The sequence below is a fragment of the Pan troglodytes genome, chromosome 3, assembly GCF_028858775.2.
Source record: "Pan troglodytes isolate AG18354 chromosome 3, NHGRI_mPanTro3-v2.0_pri, whole genome shotgun sequence".
Lineage (NCBI taxonomy): Eukaryota > Metazoa > Chordata > Mammalia > Primates > Hominidae > Pan > Pan troglodytes.
Window position 1 is genome coordinate 14,036,817 of NC_072401.2, and position 19,918 is coordinate 14,056,734.

At 39.5% G+C, this 19,918-nt stretch overlaps 1 protein-coding gene across 6 annotated transcripts in view; it reads right to left on the reverse strand.

The window, feature by feature from the left end:
• Nucleotides 1-4,131: 4,131 nt before the first annotated feature.
• BOD1L1 (biorientation of chromosomes in cell division 1 like 1) overlaps nt 4,132-19,918 on the reverse strand; it is a 60,791-nt gene continuing 45,004 nt past the window's right edge. For 2 of the 6 annotated variants that reach the window (XM_016951350.4, XM_016951354.4), the window contains 10 exons: nt 18,123-18,207; nt 17,708-17,781; nt 16,597-16,672; nt 16,482-16,516; nt 15,387-15,432; nt 13,044-13,093; nt 12,865-12,949; nt 12,300-12,453; nt 8,098-8,238; nt 4,132-5,523 (listed from right to left, as the gene is read on the reverse strand). In XM_016951350.4, coding sequence (XP_016806839.3) covers nt 5,406-5,523; nt 8,098-8,238; nt 12,300-12,453; nt 12,865-12,949; nt 13,044-13,093; nt 15,387-15,432; nt 16,482-16,516; nt 16,597-16,672; nt 17,708-17,781; nt 18,123-18,207 — 864 coding nt within the window. In that variant the 3' untranslated portion in view covers nt 4,132-5,405. Of the gene's footprint in view, nt 5,524-8,097; nt 8,239-12,299; nt 12,454-12,864; nt 12,950-13,043; nt 13,094-15,386; nt 15,433-16,481; nt 16,517-16,596; nt 16,673-17,707; nt 17,782-18,122; nt 18,208-19,918 lie in introns of those variants that run through there. The other 4 variants (XM_016951351.4, XM_016951353.4, XM_016951352.4 and 1 more) reach the window with 4 other exon arrangements.

The window sequence follows — 19,918 nt, forward strand, 5'->3', positions numbered from 1 at the left end:
TAGAATGTGTCTTGAAATTGCTATTGAACAAGTGACAATTATGATATAGTTGTCATTGCCATGCCTGATATTGTTCCTAACTATTCATATATCACTTCAACTGAATTATGTATATCATTGGTTCTAGATCCTTTGATTTTAAACACCAATTACAGTTTTTTAAAAGGTTAGAGTATGACTTGGCATCAAAACAGAGTTACTGTATACTCGGAAAGGCACAGGACTGAGAAATACATTTTATATCAATGAGGCCAATATTCAGTGTTGGAAAGGAGAAATAAGTATGATTCTATGTTTTCTCAGAAAGCAACAACCAAGTGCTTTCTGTGACTTAAGAAAGGAAGATATCTACAAGTAGGTGATGTTATTACATTTTGTTCCTGAGATATATGCAAGGAATTGCCTAAAACATGACAAATCATACAGCTAAACGTGGAGAAATCACCAAATCCCTTGTAACTGAGGAGAGACATCTTAAAGCAACAAGCTGATATAACTGATTCATGCATGCCATTAAGAATATCATTAATTTTTGTGTTACGGTGTTTCTCTTTCCTAATAGTATACAAAGTAATGGTGCATGGGCATTTTATAGTCAATAGCATTTTAGATTCAATGATTTGTAGTATATGAGTTCTGCATATAGGTAAATAGAAAAAGGCTTGGAAGAATTACACATCAGACTGTTAATAGTGATAATATCTGACTTTGGGACTACCAGTGATTTTTTTCCTCTTTATTGTTTATTTTTAATTTTCTACAATCAAAACATTGCTCACATAATAAAAATTAAGATTTTATAACATTTGTTTTGTTTCGTTTTGTTTTTGAGATGGAGTCTCCCTCTGTCTCCCAGGCTGGAGTGCAATGGAGCAATCTCAGCTCACCGCAACCTCTGCCTCCTGGGTTCAAGCAATCCTTCCACCTTAGCCTCCCAGGTAGCTGGGATTACAGGCACGCACAACCACGCCTGGCTAATTTTTGTATTTTCATAAGAAATGGGGTTTTGGCATGTTGGCCAGGCTGGTCTCGAACTCCTGACCTCAAGTGATCCGCTTGCCTTGGCCTCCGAAAGTGCTGGGATTGCAGGTGTGAGCCACCATGCCCACTGCTATTTTTTTTTTTTTTTTTTTTAAATCAAACATATTCCAAGAGAATGTCAAGGGAAAGCTGTTTCCATTTAGATCTGTTGTGGGCATTAGCTAGGTGAATGAAGTGGAGGATATCCGCAAACAAGACCTTGGTTCCAATCCTAGTGATGCTTCACATGTATGCTCTTAAGCAAGCTATGTAACGGCCTTGTGCTTAAACTCTCCCAACTATGAAATTGGGTGTATGATACTCTTTCACAGGGCTATTCTGAAACTCTTAAGGGTTTTCAAAGTTTTGTGCAACATCAATTTCCATGGATGTTAAATTAAGTTTCTGTGTGTGTGGTTTAGGGAAAGAAAGCAGGTATTCTAAGGTTTAATAACCTTGGAAAATTCTGGGTTCAACAAAGTTAACCTGATTCCTCTCATAATTTCTTAGAATTTATATTTGCTAATGTGCATAATGAACTTCCAAGAAGGGCTATCATGTGAGGAAGCATCTCTTGGAACTAGTGTTTTGTGTAATGCCAAGATATATTGATAGTATTGTCTGTATCTTCCTCCAGGAAGTTTCTGAAAGGTTGACTTACTGGTAAAAATGGCATCCATTATTGTCTCCAGTCGTCCCCCTCTTCAGCTTCCAAAATACTCTCTTTAGGTTCCAACCTTGCTTGAAACTCCATTTTAGACTTTTAAAAATAAACTCCTCCCTTGATCTGCCAGGAGTTAGTCCTTTGTCCTACTTCTCTAAGGAAGGTATTCTCCCGTTTGCTGTTCTGTGACAATGCAAGTGCAGCCTAGCTGTTTGCTTCATGTGGTTGTGCCCTTGAGACTTGAGCCAACATTTGATCCCCTAGTGCTGGGCAGAGTAGTAGCTCAACAAATGTGTCCTTTCCCAGCACAGCAGTTTCAGTGGGAAAAGTGCTGGTTCTAGAACTATTTTCTTCCCCTGAGAACAGTGTCTGTCAGTGTATTCTGAAAAGCATCTTGTTCTTGATTTAAGTCATACAAAGATAGCTACACAGTAATTTTAGTAAATGTAAGGTACTCTTGTACAAATGATGAACAAGACATCCTAAAATCCAAAAAACCAAAAAATAAAAAAGCAATCTTTTCCAGCATTTCTTCTAGTTAGAACTATCTCCCTCTGACCTCAAATCAGTTAGGTTTTATCATTGGCAGAGATATTTGGGGAAGGGCTCTGATATATTACGGTCCTAAGAGCAGTGAGCCTGCTGTTGAGGTGGAAAGATCAATGCCTCCCTCCCATGGGCTTTCATATAAAGAGCCCTGGCCTGGGGGTTAGAAGACAAAGAGTTCAGTCTGTGTTGCCACCAACTTGCCATGAGATCTCACTGGGAAGAAGAGTGTTACCTGATGGCCATTCCTAATTGGTGTGGTTATGGTAAACCTCAGTTAGTAGATTCTAGTATTTAAGTAAAGTCTAGGTCGTAGGGGTCAAGTGGTACCACCCTGAGGAAAGAGGCCTGAAGCAGGCAGGGAAGGATTGTGGTTGTGGATGACCAACTTCAACTGAGGAGGAACTGGCCATCGTTGTAAGCCACATCGCCCTCAGTCACAGGGCACGCTGCTGCCTTCACTAAGTCTTGTGTGATCCTCCTAGCCTTGTCTCAACTCTGGGTTGGGAAGAGCAGATGGGCTCTTGTTCAGGTTGCTCATGGAGAAGCAGTGAGGCAGTGGCAGTGGTAACAAGCCAAGGCCTGAGAAATGTCAAATCTGGAGATGGTCTGCAAGTGCTTCTCAGTGAGTTAGGGGAAGCTACTGGATTTTAGGCTGGATATTTTTTTTTGGAGTCAGGGACTGTCCTGTATATTGCAGGATGTTTGGCATTCCTGACCTCCTTCCTTCTGCTCGGTACTAGTAGTAGCAAATCATTGTGATGACTAAGAATTGCTTCCACCTATTTCCAAAGTCTTGTATTAGAACCATTGGAAGGTATGTGGTCTAACTGACTTCCCCATCATAAAATTTTTCATTTATTTCCACGATTTAGTTCCAGTTTTATCGAGAGGCAGCATTTCTTCACACTCCAACTACTCGGTCCCTATAGGGTCATGCCCACAGCAGCCATTACTAAACTGAATAACATCAGTGTCACAGTAAGACTGCAATTTCAGAATGCACTCCTGGTGAACCAATCTAAAACTGACAGTGCAAAGACTGTGACCAAAGGAATCAGGAACCTTGGAAACTAGTTCAGCTTCTACCCTTTTACTTTTTACATTTTTTACTTATATTTTGTATTTTAGATTTGGTTTTCTGTTCCTGAGTAAATTCACTTAGAATAATGGCCTGCAGCTGCATCAGTGTTGCTGTAAAGGACGTGATTTTGTTCCTTTTTATGGCTACAGAGAATTCCATGGTGTGTATGTTCCACATTTCCTTTATCCAATCCACTGTTGATGGGCACCTAGGTTGATTCCTTGTCTTTGCTATTGTGAGTAGTGCTGTGATAAACATGTAAGTGCAGATGTCTTTTTGGTAGAACAATTTACTTTCCTTTGGGCATATACCTGGTAATGGGATTGCTGGGTCAAACGGTAACTCATTTTAATTTTTTGAGAAATCTCCAAACTGCTTTTCACAAGAGCTGAACTAATTTACAGTCCTACCAACAGTGTATAAGCATTCCCTTTTCTTGCCAACATCTGTTATTTTTTGACTTTTTAATAAAAGCCATTCTAACTGGTGTGAGATGGTACATCACTGTGGCTTTGATTTGCATTTCTTACTTTTAAGACAAATCACTTTAGATTTTTGAGTTTTGGTTAAAAATCATCCATATACATAAAAATGAGAAACTCTCATGTTCCTCATCTCTAATGGCCTTTCTGGATCTAAAGTTCAGTTCTTCCAAGTTCAGTTCTACCGAGTTCAGTTCTACTGAGAAAGGCCATCACTGACTCAAATTTGAATGTGAGCATGGAATGATACAGCTAAGACCAATTATTTAGAGAGAAGAAATGGTTTTCATGCAGACACATTTTAAAACACACAAATAAAATTCTTACCACTCAAATTTTGGTAAACATTTTATAATTTATATATAAAATCTCAGTAAGAAACCATGTAAAATGACAGAAATATCCACCTTACATTAAGAGTCAAAATAAAAAAAAAAACCATACACACTGAATGTAAATTTTAATTATAAAACAAGAATATGAACAAAACATTTTAAAATAATCTCAATTATTTGGCAACTCATCACATCATTGCAAGAGACAAATTTGATCGTAAGAAGTTTAATCTTATGAAAAACTGAAGTTGGACAGTTTGCTCATATGAGAGTTAAAACATGTTTAAAAAAACACTTGGCAATAAAGCCAGTTTCTATACTGAAATAATTGTGTATAAAACAACATAAAATCCTGAAACTGGATAGACAGGAGGGACCTAATCTTGAATGCATTTCTCTTCACTGAAAAAGACAATATGGAAAGAGTACTGGTAGAAGCTTCAGAACAGCACAGAAGAGGAATGAACACAGAGAAGAGGAATGAAGAGGGATTTCTGCTGCAGGTGACTGACGCAACTTTACCTGAACCAGAACCTGTTTTGTGTCAATGCGGCTGGTAGTAAAGTCACAGATGCAAGTATAATTTAAAAACAAGTTACATTCTTAAAAAACAGAGCCACAACTGTGAACAGAAAAGCAATGAAGAACCTTTCTTTAGCTAAACTACTTTACTTGGATACATGCGAGTTTCTGCCAGATCATATTAAGATAGTTACAGGGCAGGCAGAGTCCTAAAAAATTTTCTACTAATGACTGCATAGCATTTAAAACCCTTTTTATTTAAAAAAAAATAATAAAGTAAAATAAACAGATATATAGTAAAGTTCACAGATAAGTTTTCTCTGTAAAATAAATAAAGTGTTCATTGATTAGCATCATACATAGAGTAAAATACAACCTATTTTTACATGTTTATATACTATACACAGATTACCAGTAGGCAGCCTGGCGTCTGATGGGCTGGAGGGGTTTGCATTCATGATGTGTCACATTGGGAAATCCCAATTTTGAATGTTAAAATATACAACTACTTTGTTTTGAGTTCAGATACAAAGTAAACTTATTGTCCTTTATCTGAAATAAATGTACATAATATCTTCTATGAACAATAGTTTATAAAGCTGTTTAAAACATAACAAGAAAAAGCTTGCACCTAGGGACTTACAGCACATGCATATCTTTTTCCTGGTTAAAGAGAAGCCTATGGCCACCAAGGCATGTCTCTTTCCTCTCCACCGTGTTCCTCCATAAGCCTAGGGCAGCAGTGGTCAGGATTATCGCTTCGCTTTTTTCACAGGGGCTTCCTCCACCCTTTGCTGGCCTCTTGTTCGGGCCCCAGGAGGGCTGACTTCTCTCTTGCGCTTGATAGAAGGGGAGAGCTGTGTCTTTGACCTGCATTAAGCAAAGTCAAGGCAATGGTGAGGTTTAAAAGCAGCTGCTTCAAATAACTTGGGAGTTCCTTAAAAAAACAGAAGAGTTTTGAACTTGACAGCTAAGAAGAGAAAAACCCAGTAACACTTATACACGAAAAGGAGCTACCTCGTGAAGAGCTTGAACTAACTGGTTATTTGCTGTCAACCTCACACACAAACACAAAACACTGGAAGAGAAGTTTGAAGCCTGTGCTCTGGTTCCAGCTCTACCACACTCTAGGTGCTGATGGTGCTCAAATCCACTTCCTTCTCTGGGCCCTAGTTCTTTCATCTAGAAAACAAAGACATCAACAGCGGGTCCCACCAATATACAGACTGTCCCAAGTTCAAACAACTAGCAAGAACACAGCAGGACTGCAATCTAGGTTGGACCAAGTGCAAAATCATGTTTCGTAGCACAGTATTACAGAAAATACCTGTGTTAGAAAAGGCACGGGAATTTCAGAAGAACATTCTAACCAATCTCCCTATCACCAGCATACCCTGTTGATATAGTCTGTGATTAAAATTATTTGTTGGAAACTCCAATTAATCATGTTACTGTCCTAGAGATGTATGAAGTTCCTCTTGGGTCTCTGATGCTTTCAGGAGAAAATCATCCAGAGCCTTTTATAGTTCTGCCTTCTACTTGTGCACCATCTGGGCCTGTAGTCCTGCACCTTCCACATCACAAAGCAAGATGCCCCATCTTTGGAATCCCCCACAGAGAAATGCGACTTTATTAATATGAAGACTTTAGGTCTTTACCACAGCATTTACCATTGCGATTTATCTGCTGTGTTTTTTCAAACTGCAAGTTACAATCAATATTTTAAAACAACATGTTAATAGGACACAACAGAAAATACCACTCGTATCACATCTATTAAATTTGACTCATGAAATTTTGTTTCAGTTACAGCAGCAGGAATGTGAGCACCAGCTGTATTGCAAAATATTCTTATAGTGGGTTGTTGCCAAAAAAGTTTGAAAGTCTTATACACATATATCTCTCCCATTAGACATGATGATTCTCTAGGGCAGCTGCTGAGATTTATTCATTTTTCTAACTCCAGTGCCTAGTGCAATGCCCAACACATGGGAAGCGGGCAGTAAATGTCCTGTCAATGAATCAAAGACTTGGAAAACCAAAATTGCAGGAGATGGAGAAATGGGACTCTTAGTGATATGAAGACACGTCTTCCGTTTCTTGTTTGACAGCAAAAGTAAATAAACTGAGTCAAAAATTGTTGCAGATGATGTGGTTTTGACATGTGTTGACAATGACTGAAAATGTGTTTGTTGATAATCCATTTCAAACTGTTTCCATGGAAAGCCACCAGCCACTCAATGAACACCTCTTCAGTAAAGGTGCCATGCGCAGCATTGTGCTGGGGGCCAAGTGGCAGCCAACAGAAGCTCTGAGTCAGGCTGCTTCTCCCCAGCCATGTGAGCTTCGTAGTTTATCCAGGCCCTTCTAGTCCACCCAGAATGTGGTCTGTGAGGAGGGGCATTGGTCACTGAGGAGCTTGTTGGAAATGCCAACTCTCAGGTCCCAGCCTAGACTTACAGACCCAGGATCTGCATTTTACCAGCAGCCTCAAGTGATTTGACTGCATGTTCAATTTTGAGTAGTATGCATGGAAACCTTCCTGAGATTCTTTCCCTCACATATAAAATAAGAGTAACTATTACAATTCACTCACTGAGGGTTAAATGAGAGCATGTATGTGAAACTGCCTGGCATTATAGTTTGCTTTCATTTCTAGAATGTGCGGAAAACAGCACATACATACAAGTATGCTGTGAAGATGAAAATGTGGTAAGAGGTCAAAACAGTTTTTGTGTACAGTGAAGAGTCTTTTATTTTTGAATATGATAATGTATAGAAAGTATGACAAATTCCTATCTCAAGAAAGAAACCTAGAGCTCAGAGGGGTAAATAAAAGGAATATACCAAGCCAATGCTATGTGGCATCTCAAGTGCCCAGTACTGACCAGAAGTGCAGCAAGAAGAGATGAAAATGGGCTGAAGTGGGACGGAAAGGATCTGACTTACTAGGGGTGCTGGTGGTGAGGACACTCCTCACTGGCTCAAGCAAAGGCAAGAAAGGAAGGCTCAGGACCACCTCTGGGAAGCAGTAAGACCAGTAAGGCTGCAGTGAAAGGTGTAAGCTGGCAGGGGCCGTGCCTGAAAGAGGAAGCTTTATCACCTCATCACCTCTCCAATGCTCTAGCTAAAACAGAAATGATTCTGGGCTGTTAAATGCTTTACCACACTGCCTTGCCTTTGGTCTTGGTGGATGGGAGAAGGCAGATAAGGCTCACAGGTGTCAAGGACAAGCCTGTGTGGCAGTCCACTGCGGCAAGGCCAGACTGGTGAGGCCACACAGACACCTTCTGCATTCCTTCCTATTCTTCTTGGAAACCAATGATCCCCAAAAACAGTTATTTGGTGAGACAAAATCTTAAAGGAAATTAGGAAGAAAGCATTATTGTACCAAAAATAGTCTTAGGGGGTTAAAAATGACTTGAAGTGTAAGCAGGGACTTACCTTCCTAATGGGGGAGAGTTACTAACTTTTTCGCTGGTAGGTAACTTCTCTTTTGCTAATTTTTGGCGATTTCTAGGAGAAACTGTGTCTGGGCTGCCAAGTTTGGATGTTGCACGTGCAGATGGCTTGCTATGTTGCTTTCTGAAACAGATTATAGAAACACTGGGCAATGGTAGCACTGAATACTCCAGTCCCTGGAACTCTGTAGGAAGTATGAGGCTCCTTGTGGGCAAGTCAGAACAATAGGAACTAAAATCAGAAAAATGGTTGGTTTTCCTGACCACTGCTGATAAGTCGATCTTAATGTCATCTACAACTACCTCTGCTTGTGTGACACTATCTTTGTTCTTACTGTGCATGATATTTTATTTTGATTTAGAAAAAAGATGTATCTGCGAAAAACAGAAAATATACTGGCCGACAAAATAAAGATTACAAAAGAGCTCATCAGGGTAGAATAAAGGGCCAAGATTAACGAAAGTACAATTCACAAGGCTAAGTGTTAAGGCCCAAGTAGTCAACTGCACAAGAATCAGATAAGGAATTCTGATTCCAGTAAAAACTCTGAAAAAGGAACTTGTTTAGCTGGTGTATTTTTCAATTTGAGGCTCAGTAATGAGGATGCACACTGAAGAACAATATCCAGAAAATAAGGTAGAACAGTCCTCTTCTGGATTCATTAGACCACACTTGGTATACAGAGTTTGCTTCACTCTCTTTCTTTCTTTCTTTCTTTCTTTCTTTCTTTCTTTCTTTCTTTCTTTCTTTCTTTCTTTCTTTCTTTCTTTCTTTCTTTCCTTCTTTCTTTCTTTTCTTTCTTTCTTCCTTCCTTCCTTCCTTTCCTTCTTTCCTTCTTTCTTTCTTTCCTTCCTTCCTTCTTTCTTTTCTTTCTTTCTTTCTTTCGAGAAGGAGCCTCGCTCTGTCACCCAGGCTGGAGTGCAGTGGTACAATCTCTTCTCACTGCAACCTCCACCTCCCGGGTTCAAGCAATTCTCCTGCCTCAGCTGCCCAAGTAGCTGGGATTACAGGAGTCTGCCACAATGCTCGGCTATTTTTTGTACTTTTAGTAGAGATGAGGTTTCACCATGTTGGCAAGGCTGGTCTTAAACACCTGGCCTTAAGTGATCCACCAGCCTTGGACTCCCAAAGTGCTGGGATTACAGGTGTGAGCCACTGTGCGTGGCCTCTTTTATTTTTTATTAATTTAATTTAATTTTTTCTTTTAAGAGGGTCTTGCTATGTTGCTTAGGCTGGTCTCGAACTCCCAGCCTCAAGCAATCTTCCTGCCTCAGCCTCCTGAGTAGCTGGGATTACAGGCATGAGCCACTGCGCCCAGCTGCACATTTGCTTCTAAAAGAGGATAAAGGTAACTGATGAGCACAAACAGGGATGATGAAGGGGCTCAATAAGCAAGCAGAGAAGACCTGGAAGCTGCCCTCAAATACGTAAGGGAAAATTAGACAGAAGGTTCTGAAAGTCGAACTAGAATCAAGAGTAGAAGCCACAGGGAGGCCGGCTTCTACTGAACACAAGTCAGAGAATGCTAAGGAGGATGTGGCTTTCCCTGCCACTGAGGTCCATGCAAAAGCAAGAAGACCCTTTCAGAGGAGCTGCAGGTGCAGTGACTCAGGCACTGACTGGCTATTGGTACTACATGACCACTGAGAGCCCACCCAACTCAGACAATTTGTAAAATTATGAAGACACCAGAGCCCTGGGACTGATCAACCAATGCCAAGGAACCTAAACTAGAGAGAAAACAACTCATTTGTAAATCAAAAGTTTATATTATAAAGTGCATGAAGGAAGAGCTTTGATAATCCAGGTGATTACAGAACCATATAAATCAAATAAGATTTATTTTTAAAGAATTTATAAAAGGCAAATCTGAGAGCAATTTCTAGACACTCACTCGAAGATGGCTAGAAGGCCTATGGAACTTTCTCTGAGTTGAGCCCTACTTTCCACAACTGTTTTAAAGGGAAGCAGTAATTCTGGTGGGATGGATGCTATACCCAAATGCATGGGTGTTGGGCTCCAGCACCCTCACCCTCTCCTAGCAGCAGCAATTTGGATTCTGTGACTTCTTTTCTATTTATCTGAGCTGCTCCACCTAAAAAAACAAATATGAGACCACCTTATAACTTTAGCCGTGTGAGCTTCTAGAGTCCTTTGGCTCTAAAATCTGATTCTTTGAGAAATCAAACCATGGCACAAATGGCTAATACTGTGTTAAGTTTGGAGGAATTAGAAACAGATTGATTTTAAGTTTTTGTTATTTTTTTGTTTTTGTTTTTTGAGACGGGGAGTTTCACTCTGTCACCCAGGCTGGAGTGCAATGGCGTGATCTCGGCTCACTGCAACCTCCACCTCCCGAGTTCAAGCGATTCTCCTGCCTCAGCATCCCAAGTAGCTGGAATTACAGGCACGTGCCACCACACCCAGCTAATTTTTTATATTTTTAGTAGAGATGGGGTTTCACCATATTGGCCAGGCTGGTCTCGAACTCCTGACCTCGTGATCCGCCGGCCTCAGCCTCCCAAAGTGCTGGGATTACAGGCGTGAGCCACTGTGCCCAGCCCCGATTTTAGTTCTTTATGTAAACACAAGATACTATTATATTATGCTGTTAGTGTTATTTTTGAAATAAATCTTCCTGAACTTTTTGATTAATCTTGAATAATGAAATTAAACAAGATGATACCAAGATTAATAGCTTGTAAATCACATTAATTAAAAATTTAAAAAATATATATTTTTTCAGAGACAGAGTCTCACTGTCACCCAGGCTAGAGTGCAGTGGTGCGATCACAGCTCACTGCAGCCTCAAGCTCCTGGGCTCAAGCGATCCTCCCATCTCAGCCTCCCAAGTAGCCGGGACTACAGGTGCATGCCACCATGCCCAGCTAATTTTCTAATTTTTTTGTAGAGATGGGGTCTCCCTGTGTTGCCCAGGCTGGTCTCATAAACTCCTGGGCTCAAGTGATCCTCCCATCTTGGTCTCCCAAAGTGTTGGGATTACAAGCATGAGCTACCGTGCTCAGCCTGGAAAATATTCATGTTTGGGAAAGTGATTAACGGTTAGGATGAGACAATACAGTTATGTACCATTTCTCAAACGTGCCATGGGGAAAGGAACACTGGATGATGTGAACAGGTATAATGATATAGGCCAACAACAGAAAAGTGGTATCAGCAAATAATGCTTGTTTAAACAAAGTTCAACAGGCTTCTTTCCTTTAGGAGTGTGCCAAACCCTTTTTTTTTTTTTTTTTTTTTTTTTTTTGAGATGGAGTCTTGCTCTATCACCAGGCTGGAGTGCAGTGGAGCCATCTCAGCTCACTGCAACCTCCGCCTCCCACGTTTAGCAATTCCCCTGCCTCAGCCTCCCGAGTAGCTGGGATTACAGGCGCCCACCACCATGCCTGGCTGATTTTTGTATTTTAGTAGAGACGGGGTTTCACCATGTTGACCAGGATGGTCTCGATCTCCGGACCTCGTGATTCGCCTGCCTTGGCCTCCCAAAGTGCTGGGATTACAGGCGTGAGTCACCGCGCCCAGCCCTGGAGTTTGCCAAACCCTTAATATTTTAATGAACATGTAACTGAGGAAGGAGAGAGAATTCAGTGACATTCCCAAACTCATCTGACCGTGGTACTCTTTTTCTCAGAGGTTTCTGGCTACGATAGGGCTTGAGAGAACACATTTTGGGAAATATATGAAATTACCTCAAAAATGGTCAAATTTGGGCACTTTCCTATGATCAACCTATTGCATAGCACTGGTGAGATGCATGTGATGACGGTGGTGCGTGGGCCTGGTTCCTCCTGCTTTCTGGGTTGAATTAAGTATGCTGAGAGCAGGGATGATGTTTTATGTATGTCCATATTCATGAATGGTGCTCAATACGACATCTGAAGGATGGCAGATGCTCAAAAAATATTTGTAACGAATTGAATGGGTTCCACCAAATAGGCATTTAAAACCTGGTAAAGACTTTGAGGCAATCCCCCAAAATGGTTTAGGACAGAAAATGTGTTCTCCAAGAACTATGTGCCCACTGCTAACAATAAAAATGAAAGGGAAGAACTTCCACTGCAGCATGAATGATTCAGTTCAAAGAGAATCCCAGGAAACCCAGAGCAGTTTTCAGATGGAGAAGCTGGTGAAGGTCTCTGGCAGCTCTGTGCTGCCCCCATTACCTCTGAGCCTCTGATCTGGTGGTGGATCTTGTGGTGGCTCCTGAAGGCTCGTCCTCTTCCTCTTCTTCCTCTTCCTCATCAGACTCCTGCTCTTTCTTGTCCTCCACTGGATCAGAAACTGATTTCTGGCGTTTTCTTTCTGGCTCTGAGGATTCTGTTCAAATAGAAGGGTAACACCTGGATTTTACAATTCCCAAAGATACTTCCAAGAGAGAGAGTCATGGAGTTTAGAACTTAGGATATTAGGGACTTGGAGGCAGAGAAATGGTTTTCCACTTCCTTTTTGTTTCAGCACTTGCAATTCACAACTGTTTAACTTAATCTCAAACACATTTTGGATAGTTTACATATGCAGTTCACAGCCAGCGTTCATAAAAAATTGACATGTACTTAGAAAAGCATCTGGGATGTACCATTTCTGACATGGGATTAGACCTATTTCACACATATTTATATAATATTAATATTAGCTGTAACCATTGGATTTTTCCTCATTCAAAGAAAAACTCTTTAAAAAGGTGGTTTTGAAACAATAAGACTTATTAAGAATTTGCTAGAAACATACCAGCATCATCTGATACAGTGAGAGAACGTTTGGGTTTTCTTCCTCTCCGACGCACACTTGTTACTATTTTTTCTTCACCATCATCCTAGAAGCAATAAAATTAAAGTCAAAAGGGTGGTCAGCTGAGCATTTAAGTTGATTTCTAAACAACATATCTTGATAAGAAATTTAACACTTACATTGCTTATACTTCTTTCTTGTAGGTTAGCTGTTTCTTTATTGGATTCATCTTTAAGAAAAGGGAAATCTCTGCATTAATATTTTATTACTGTAAATTTAAATTTCAACAATCAGCCTGGCTTGTCTGTCAATGTATCAGTATTAATACATTGTTATACATCTCATCATTATCTTGTATCAGTCAAGCAAAGATAGAATCAGAATACCTAGCAGAGATCACATTGGATTGTGAGTCACGAAACATAAGTTTTCATTTCAGATTTTATTTAAATTTGCTGACCCTCAGTTTTTTCAGCTGCAAAATAAGAAGTTGGATTAGACTACTTTTTTTTTTTCTAAGACAGAGTTTCACTCAGTCACTCAGGCTGGAGTGCAGTGGCGTGATCTTGGCTCAATGCAACCTCCGCCTCCTGGGTTCAAGCAATTCTCCTGCCTCAGCCTCCTGAGTAGCTGAGATTACAGGTGCCCACCACCATGTCCAGCTAATTTTTTGTATTTTTAGTAGAGACGGGGTTTCACCATGTTGGCCAGGCTACTCTTGAACTCCTGACCTCAGGTGATCTGCCTGCCTTGGCTTCCCAAAGTGCTGGGATTACAGGTGTGAGCCACCACGCCCGGCTGGGTTAGACTACTCTTATTCTCTTTCAGCTTAAATGTTCTGACCCCCAAAAAGAAGAAAAAAGGGGGCATATAAGGAGCCCACAATATGTACCAGTAACTGCAAGTTGGAATGATATACAGGCGGAGCATCCCTAATCTGATGATCCAAAATTTAAAATGTTCTAGAATCCAAAACTTTTTGAGCACCAACATGACCCTCAAAGGAAATGCCATTGCAGCATTTTGAATTTTGATTAGGAATGCTCAACTGGGAAATGCAAATATTCCAAAATCTGAATAAATTCAAAATCTGAAACACTTCTGGTGTCCTAGGCATTTTGAATAAGGATATATAACTGGTACTTTTATTTTATTTTTATGAGACAGGGTCTTGCTCTGTTGGCCAGGCTAGAGTGCAGTGGTGCAATTATAGCTTACTGCAGCCTCCAACTCCTGGGCTCCAGTGATTCTCCTGTGGAGGCCTCTGAAAGTGCTGAGATTATAGGTGTGAGCCACCACACCTGGCTAATACGGACTTTTCAATTTCAATGTAGCTCTGCAAGTATTATGATCCCAGCCTATAGTCTGAACAAACCAGGCTTGAGTAATTTGTTTAGAGTCGCATAACTAACAAGTAGAGTGACAGGTAGAATTCTTTTGACTCCAAATACATCATGGTAGCTAAAAAAGTACATTTTATGACCTGTTTGTAGGGTGCATACATACATTCTTTATGCATTTGCTTTCTGCAGATGTTACAATTTTCTGAGACTGTATCATGGTAAGAAAAGTAAAGATTAGTTCAATGCACTAGTTGAAGCTGAAATTATGGGGATGTTCATCAGGCACTCAAAAACTCAAAGGTACTTCTTTTTAGTGACTGTAGTAGTTGTCCTTTTTTGCAAGTTTAAAATACCAATGAAGATGAAAAAGTTAATCCAATAGAAATGTCAACAAAGAGGACTGTCTTAAAATGGTCATCATTTTACCCATACTCAGAAAACATTCTGAATAACACAGCTTTAATTGGAGTCCTTAAAGGGGACTGAAGTTATAAAGATTTCTTGTATGGATTCAAAATACTACAAAATTATTAATAAAAACTGGTTAAGACCAAACGTGCAGAATCTCCTTCCTCTTTCAAAAAATAAATGAACCTTAATTTACCAAGACACAAGAAAAAATGAAGTACGATCACACATAGTTAAATGTGGAAACAACTTTATATTACCTATTTGCTTTATTTGCTGATCAGAATATGTACTTTCTCAATCTGACCATACTATTTATTTGATACAAAATAGCTGTCACATTAATCTTTGTTGTTGATATCAACACTTCAAAGCTCACTAATGGCGCCTCTTGTTTTATGTAAAAAATTTTAGACCACAAAATGCATACATACACATTGCAAAAAATATCTGGAAAATGCAGGCAATATTGACAAATAATATGGAATGCTCCCATTATTCCACCCTCCAGAGCTAATCATTATCAACATTTTGGAATATATTCTTCTCCTTGGAATGAGGAGAAAAATAGTCAAAACAATTTCAATTCTTGAGTCCTGGGCTCTGTAAGCCAATAGATACAGTCTCTCCCAGATACAAGGACAATTATTTTTACCAAGGGGGCCACCCACTTCAATGAGAGGCAGAATGGAAGTTCCAAACCTTCTCCAACAGCCAGCCTCTCCTGCCCCTCCCTCAGATAACACACAGAGGAATGCTGTAGGTACATACCTGTTTGCATTACTTTCAGTTTGCTGCTAGATGGAGATTGTTCTACCTATGTTTAAATAAACAAACAAAAAAAAATTTTAAATCAGCAGTTTATAATCATCACATAGAAATGCAATCAATGATGTAAAGGTGGTATAGGATCTTTATTTACATAGGCATATTTGAGACCTATTTTCTGTAATTGATTAAGTATACCTAGCAAACATGGATGCCTGAGCTTATAAATACAGACTTTCCAATAAGTAACTTCCCTTTTGCGATGCTACAGGATGAGAAGTGAGGCAACGCAGCATGGCCACTGTGGTTAATGTTTCCCAAGGCAAACCATTTTACATGTTGCTAAATGCATTCACATGTGCTTCTCTGGTTTTGTCTTATAATAATTCTATGAGATAAGGACTGCAGGCATCATACCACTTCACATTCAAGGAAACTGAGTCACCAGAGGGTCCCATGATTGGCCCTAAGTCACAGGTCTCGGGATAAGTGACAAAGCTGAGGCTTGAATCCCATGTTCTTTTGTTAGGTCAGTGAATACACGTCTGTCCTCCTTACAATGCTCTTCTTGTAATGTCCTCCTTATAATAATCCATTGAAATGCATGCGATGGAATCCTGATACAATGATTTTGGTGGGTATACGTCAGGGTCAAAGATAAAGAACGTTCAAACATAAAATATCACTAAGGAGTTTCCTGTACTGAGCTCAGTGAATATTTTAGGTCAAAAAGAATTCCAAAGAAAGTAGTAAGATGGCAAGACAACTCACAAGTCTCTATAAAGAAGCCACTATCTCAAAATCATATAAAATAGCTAATTTGTATATTTTAACCAAGGGTGGCCACAAGAAGATAAATCCCTAGATAATTTTTAAATAATCAAACTCCTGAATTAGAATGGAATCAGAATGAAGAACAACTAATATAACTCTGTTTACACAAAGATACTAGTAATCAAAATATATGAATGGTTACTCAGTCTTTTAAAGCTTTTCAAGTACTTAAAAAAATAAAGTTCAAAATACTAGATATTGCATTATACCGTTTTTCAGGTTAAGAGCAAGTATTTGAAATTGTCATGTTTTGCAATTACTTACAGTGACAATGCCAGTATCTGTTTTGGAGTCGTCTTCTAAAAAAAAAAAAAAGTTCACTTAGAAAATCGGTTCGAAAATTTCTTGTGTGTGAACTGAAAACACACCAAGTACCTACTCATTTTTAACGTTGTTTCTACAGGGTATTTGCGAGGTCTTCCTCTTTTCCTTTTAATAATTATTGGCTGATCTTCCTAAGGGGGAAATAAAAAACAACAACAGCAATAAGAAAAAAATTTTATCCTTTATTATACAAAGTTTTCTCAAAAATCAGATTTAGAGTTCCTGTCTAAGAGAGCTCAAATCCTAGCTTTGTCACTTTAAAAATATGTGATGTAGGGCTTAGTGTTTTATTTACTGATCTCACCATTGTTTCTTCAACCTGATAAATATCACTAACTGTCATAAATTAATGGAGCCGTGAGGATTTTGAGACAATGAAGTAATCAAAGTGTAACCTTTTACTTCTGTAGTAAGTATGTGTGTCCATTTAAATTGGGATTTGGCCCAAGTTAGTTGTGACCAAATGATACCCTTATAAAAAATAAAGGGGTCCACTGAATATATCATACAGACAGAAGTGAGAACAATAACAAATGATTTAACAATGGGCAAACCTGGCAATGGTTATCTAGACCTGGCTAGTGCACAGGCTGTGTCTCTTGATTTATGGTGCTCAGTCTCAAGCCACTGCAATTCTCTGCTCCACAGGCTCCCTGAAAATCTATGGGCTTACAGCGGGCAGGGCTGGGATGCTCTGTCTGTGCATGCAGCCTCCAGGAATCCATGACCTTGCCTCATGAACTAGGTCCCCTCGAGTATTCCCTGCATGCCTTCTGCACACCCTGCTGCTGTTCCTATTTCATCCTAGCTGGACTCCATGGCTCAGACAGCCTCCTGTTTGCTGCCATGTGCCTGGCCTGGCAGCTCAGCTTTGCCAGGCCAGGAACCTGACATTGCCGCTGATGTAGAGCACTAAGCTGATCCTATCTGGCTATGACATAAGTGGGTCTCATACAAATGTTTTGAAGAAACAAAGATGAAGAGAACAAAATTAATCAAAATGACACTGATAAAATGCACTGTATGAAATCGTGTTCCATTGCACTAAAAAAACCGCAGCTTCTTCAAAGTACTTAAGAAAAACTCAAGATAACAGTATTTAATGAATTTAATTTGGTTAGTGCTTAAATAATTGTGAACAAATAAATACGAAAAGCACATCTCACCTCCTGAGATTTTATGGTGTCATCATCGTTCTGCTCTGGCTTTTCACCAGTAGTTTCACTGCTGCTATATTCATCTGTAGAAAAGGAAGAACTTTGTTCACTGCTAGTGACTATGGTCAGCCTTCCCCACCTTTACCCAGGTGACCTACACAGCTGCAGCCACACATAACCACACATTCCATTTTCATGTTTCTATCATCAAAATTAACAAGCCTGAGTTTGGGTGACTAGTAAACAGCACACTTTGGGTATAGCAGGATCCAAATTAAAAATGATTCCCTAGCCCTATTAATCTTAAGCATGAGGCACTTTATTACACAGGAAAAGTAAATGAGCAAAATAGACGTTTCGGTTGAGAGATATGCTGGCTGCTTTGAAGGCTCAGTCAACTTACCCAAGCAGATATTTTACTCACCTTTTTCTTCCATGACCCTTGAGGTAGTGCTATTTGTCTCAGAACTGGTTTTAGGTAATTCTTCCAAATCTCTGGAGTTCTCTTCCTATAGAGAAGTTGAAAAAGACTAGAACCTTCTTCAAACTGAAGCCTTCGTCCATTCATCCTCTCCACACAAGTTTGCCTTTCTATTTCAAAAAAACTTCCTAGCTCTTTTTAAGGATAGTTTTTGGAAAATGTTTTTGAAGTGTAACTATTATTGCTGCTAGTGAGACTATAAAAAAATAAACATTCTGAGAACAGAAAAGCATGAGATAAGGTTCAAGTATAAAATATCAAGGCCATTTTCTTTCCTGCAAAATAGAAATTGTTCCTCTCCTTCCTCTACTTGGATTTTGTCTTTTTAAGACAAACTCCAAAGGAAGAATGGGCAGATATTGGCAACAGATATTTATCTTTGTGGAGTGATGGAGGGGAGAGATGTGGGGAAGCAATAATTTGGGAGGTACCAAAGGGAATTTCTGGGTATCCAGATGGGCTGACTTGGAGCAGTGATCTTTCAGCAATTAAATTATCCCCCCCATAGTGGCAAGAAACTTCTCAGCATGAAATGCCAAAATGTTTCAACTATAATACTAATATAGTATATAAACAAAAATACATGAAGTAGAATAAGATCAAGATGAAATAGGAAACTAAAGCTTTAATTTTACTTTAATGGCCCATTATAAAAAATTGTAAATCCTCATTTCTATTAATGTTAATTTTACTTATTTTTTAATAGAAATATATTCTTGTGGTTCAAAATTTAAAGGGGTCTATAATGAAATGCCCTCACCCCCGATTTCCCTACTTGGATGCATTCAATGTCATTGGGTTTTGATATAGCCTTTCAGGGACTGGAAGGGGATGGATATAAAAGCAATTCCACATTTCACACAGTCTACTGAAACAGTGGAATTTCTGGCCCACTTCATGTCACATATGTTTAGATCTTCATTCTTTTTTACCTAACAATGAGGATGACACAGAGCTTCTGCTACTTCCTAGTAAAAGAAGTGTCAGCTCAGCCATTTCTCTTATTATTTGTTTGTATCTGCAATACAAATATTATCTTTGTCTTATGGGGTTTTTTGTTGTGGTTATTTTTGCCAAAACCTCAAACCAGTGTCGGTATTGGGAGGGTCAATTCAATTAAAACAAGGTAAACAAACTCTGCAAATTCATTTAGTTGAGCATCTGTAAACTATTAAGTCATATAATGCTGAAAGTGAACAAACAAGTGAGGGGCTCATTCTCAAGTCCTCTGTGTTGTGGGACTCCCAGCTACCCTTAAGGTACTTTGACAGTACTACATAACTAGGTCCAAGACATGCAATAATGTGCAAGACTAACAGGTGATGTCAGAGGAGAGCTCACTTTCAGTGATGGCACCAGGGCCAATAATCTATACAGTAAATATTAGTAGAGATTACTTTTTAAGATTTTTAGATAAAAGGCATATATAAATTGTGGTTCTACCATTTCTTCTCACATTCTGATGGCTTGTTGTACACCCAATTTGGGAGGGTGTTGATTTAGAGGATGGAAGGTCAACTCGTTTGGGAAAGCCAAGGAGAAACCTATTTGCTCTGTTATCAACACATCAACACTGAGGCTTCACTGAGACACTCATGCTGCACTGCCATTTTCAGCTCAGGACCTCTTCGAGTGCTCTGTGTGTGTGTGTGTGTGTGTGAGAGAGAGAGAGAGTGTGTGAGATGGAGAGAGGCAGCATGTGTGTGTGTGTGGCGGGGAGAGAAAGAGAGAGAGAGAGA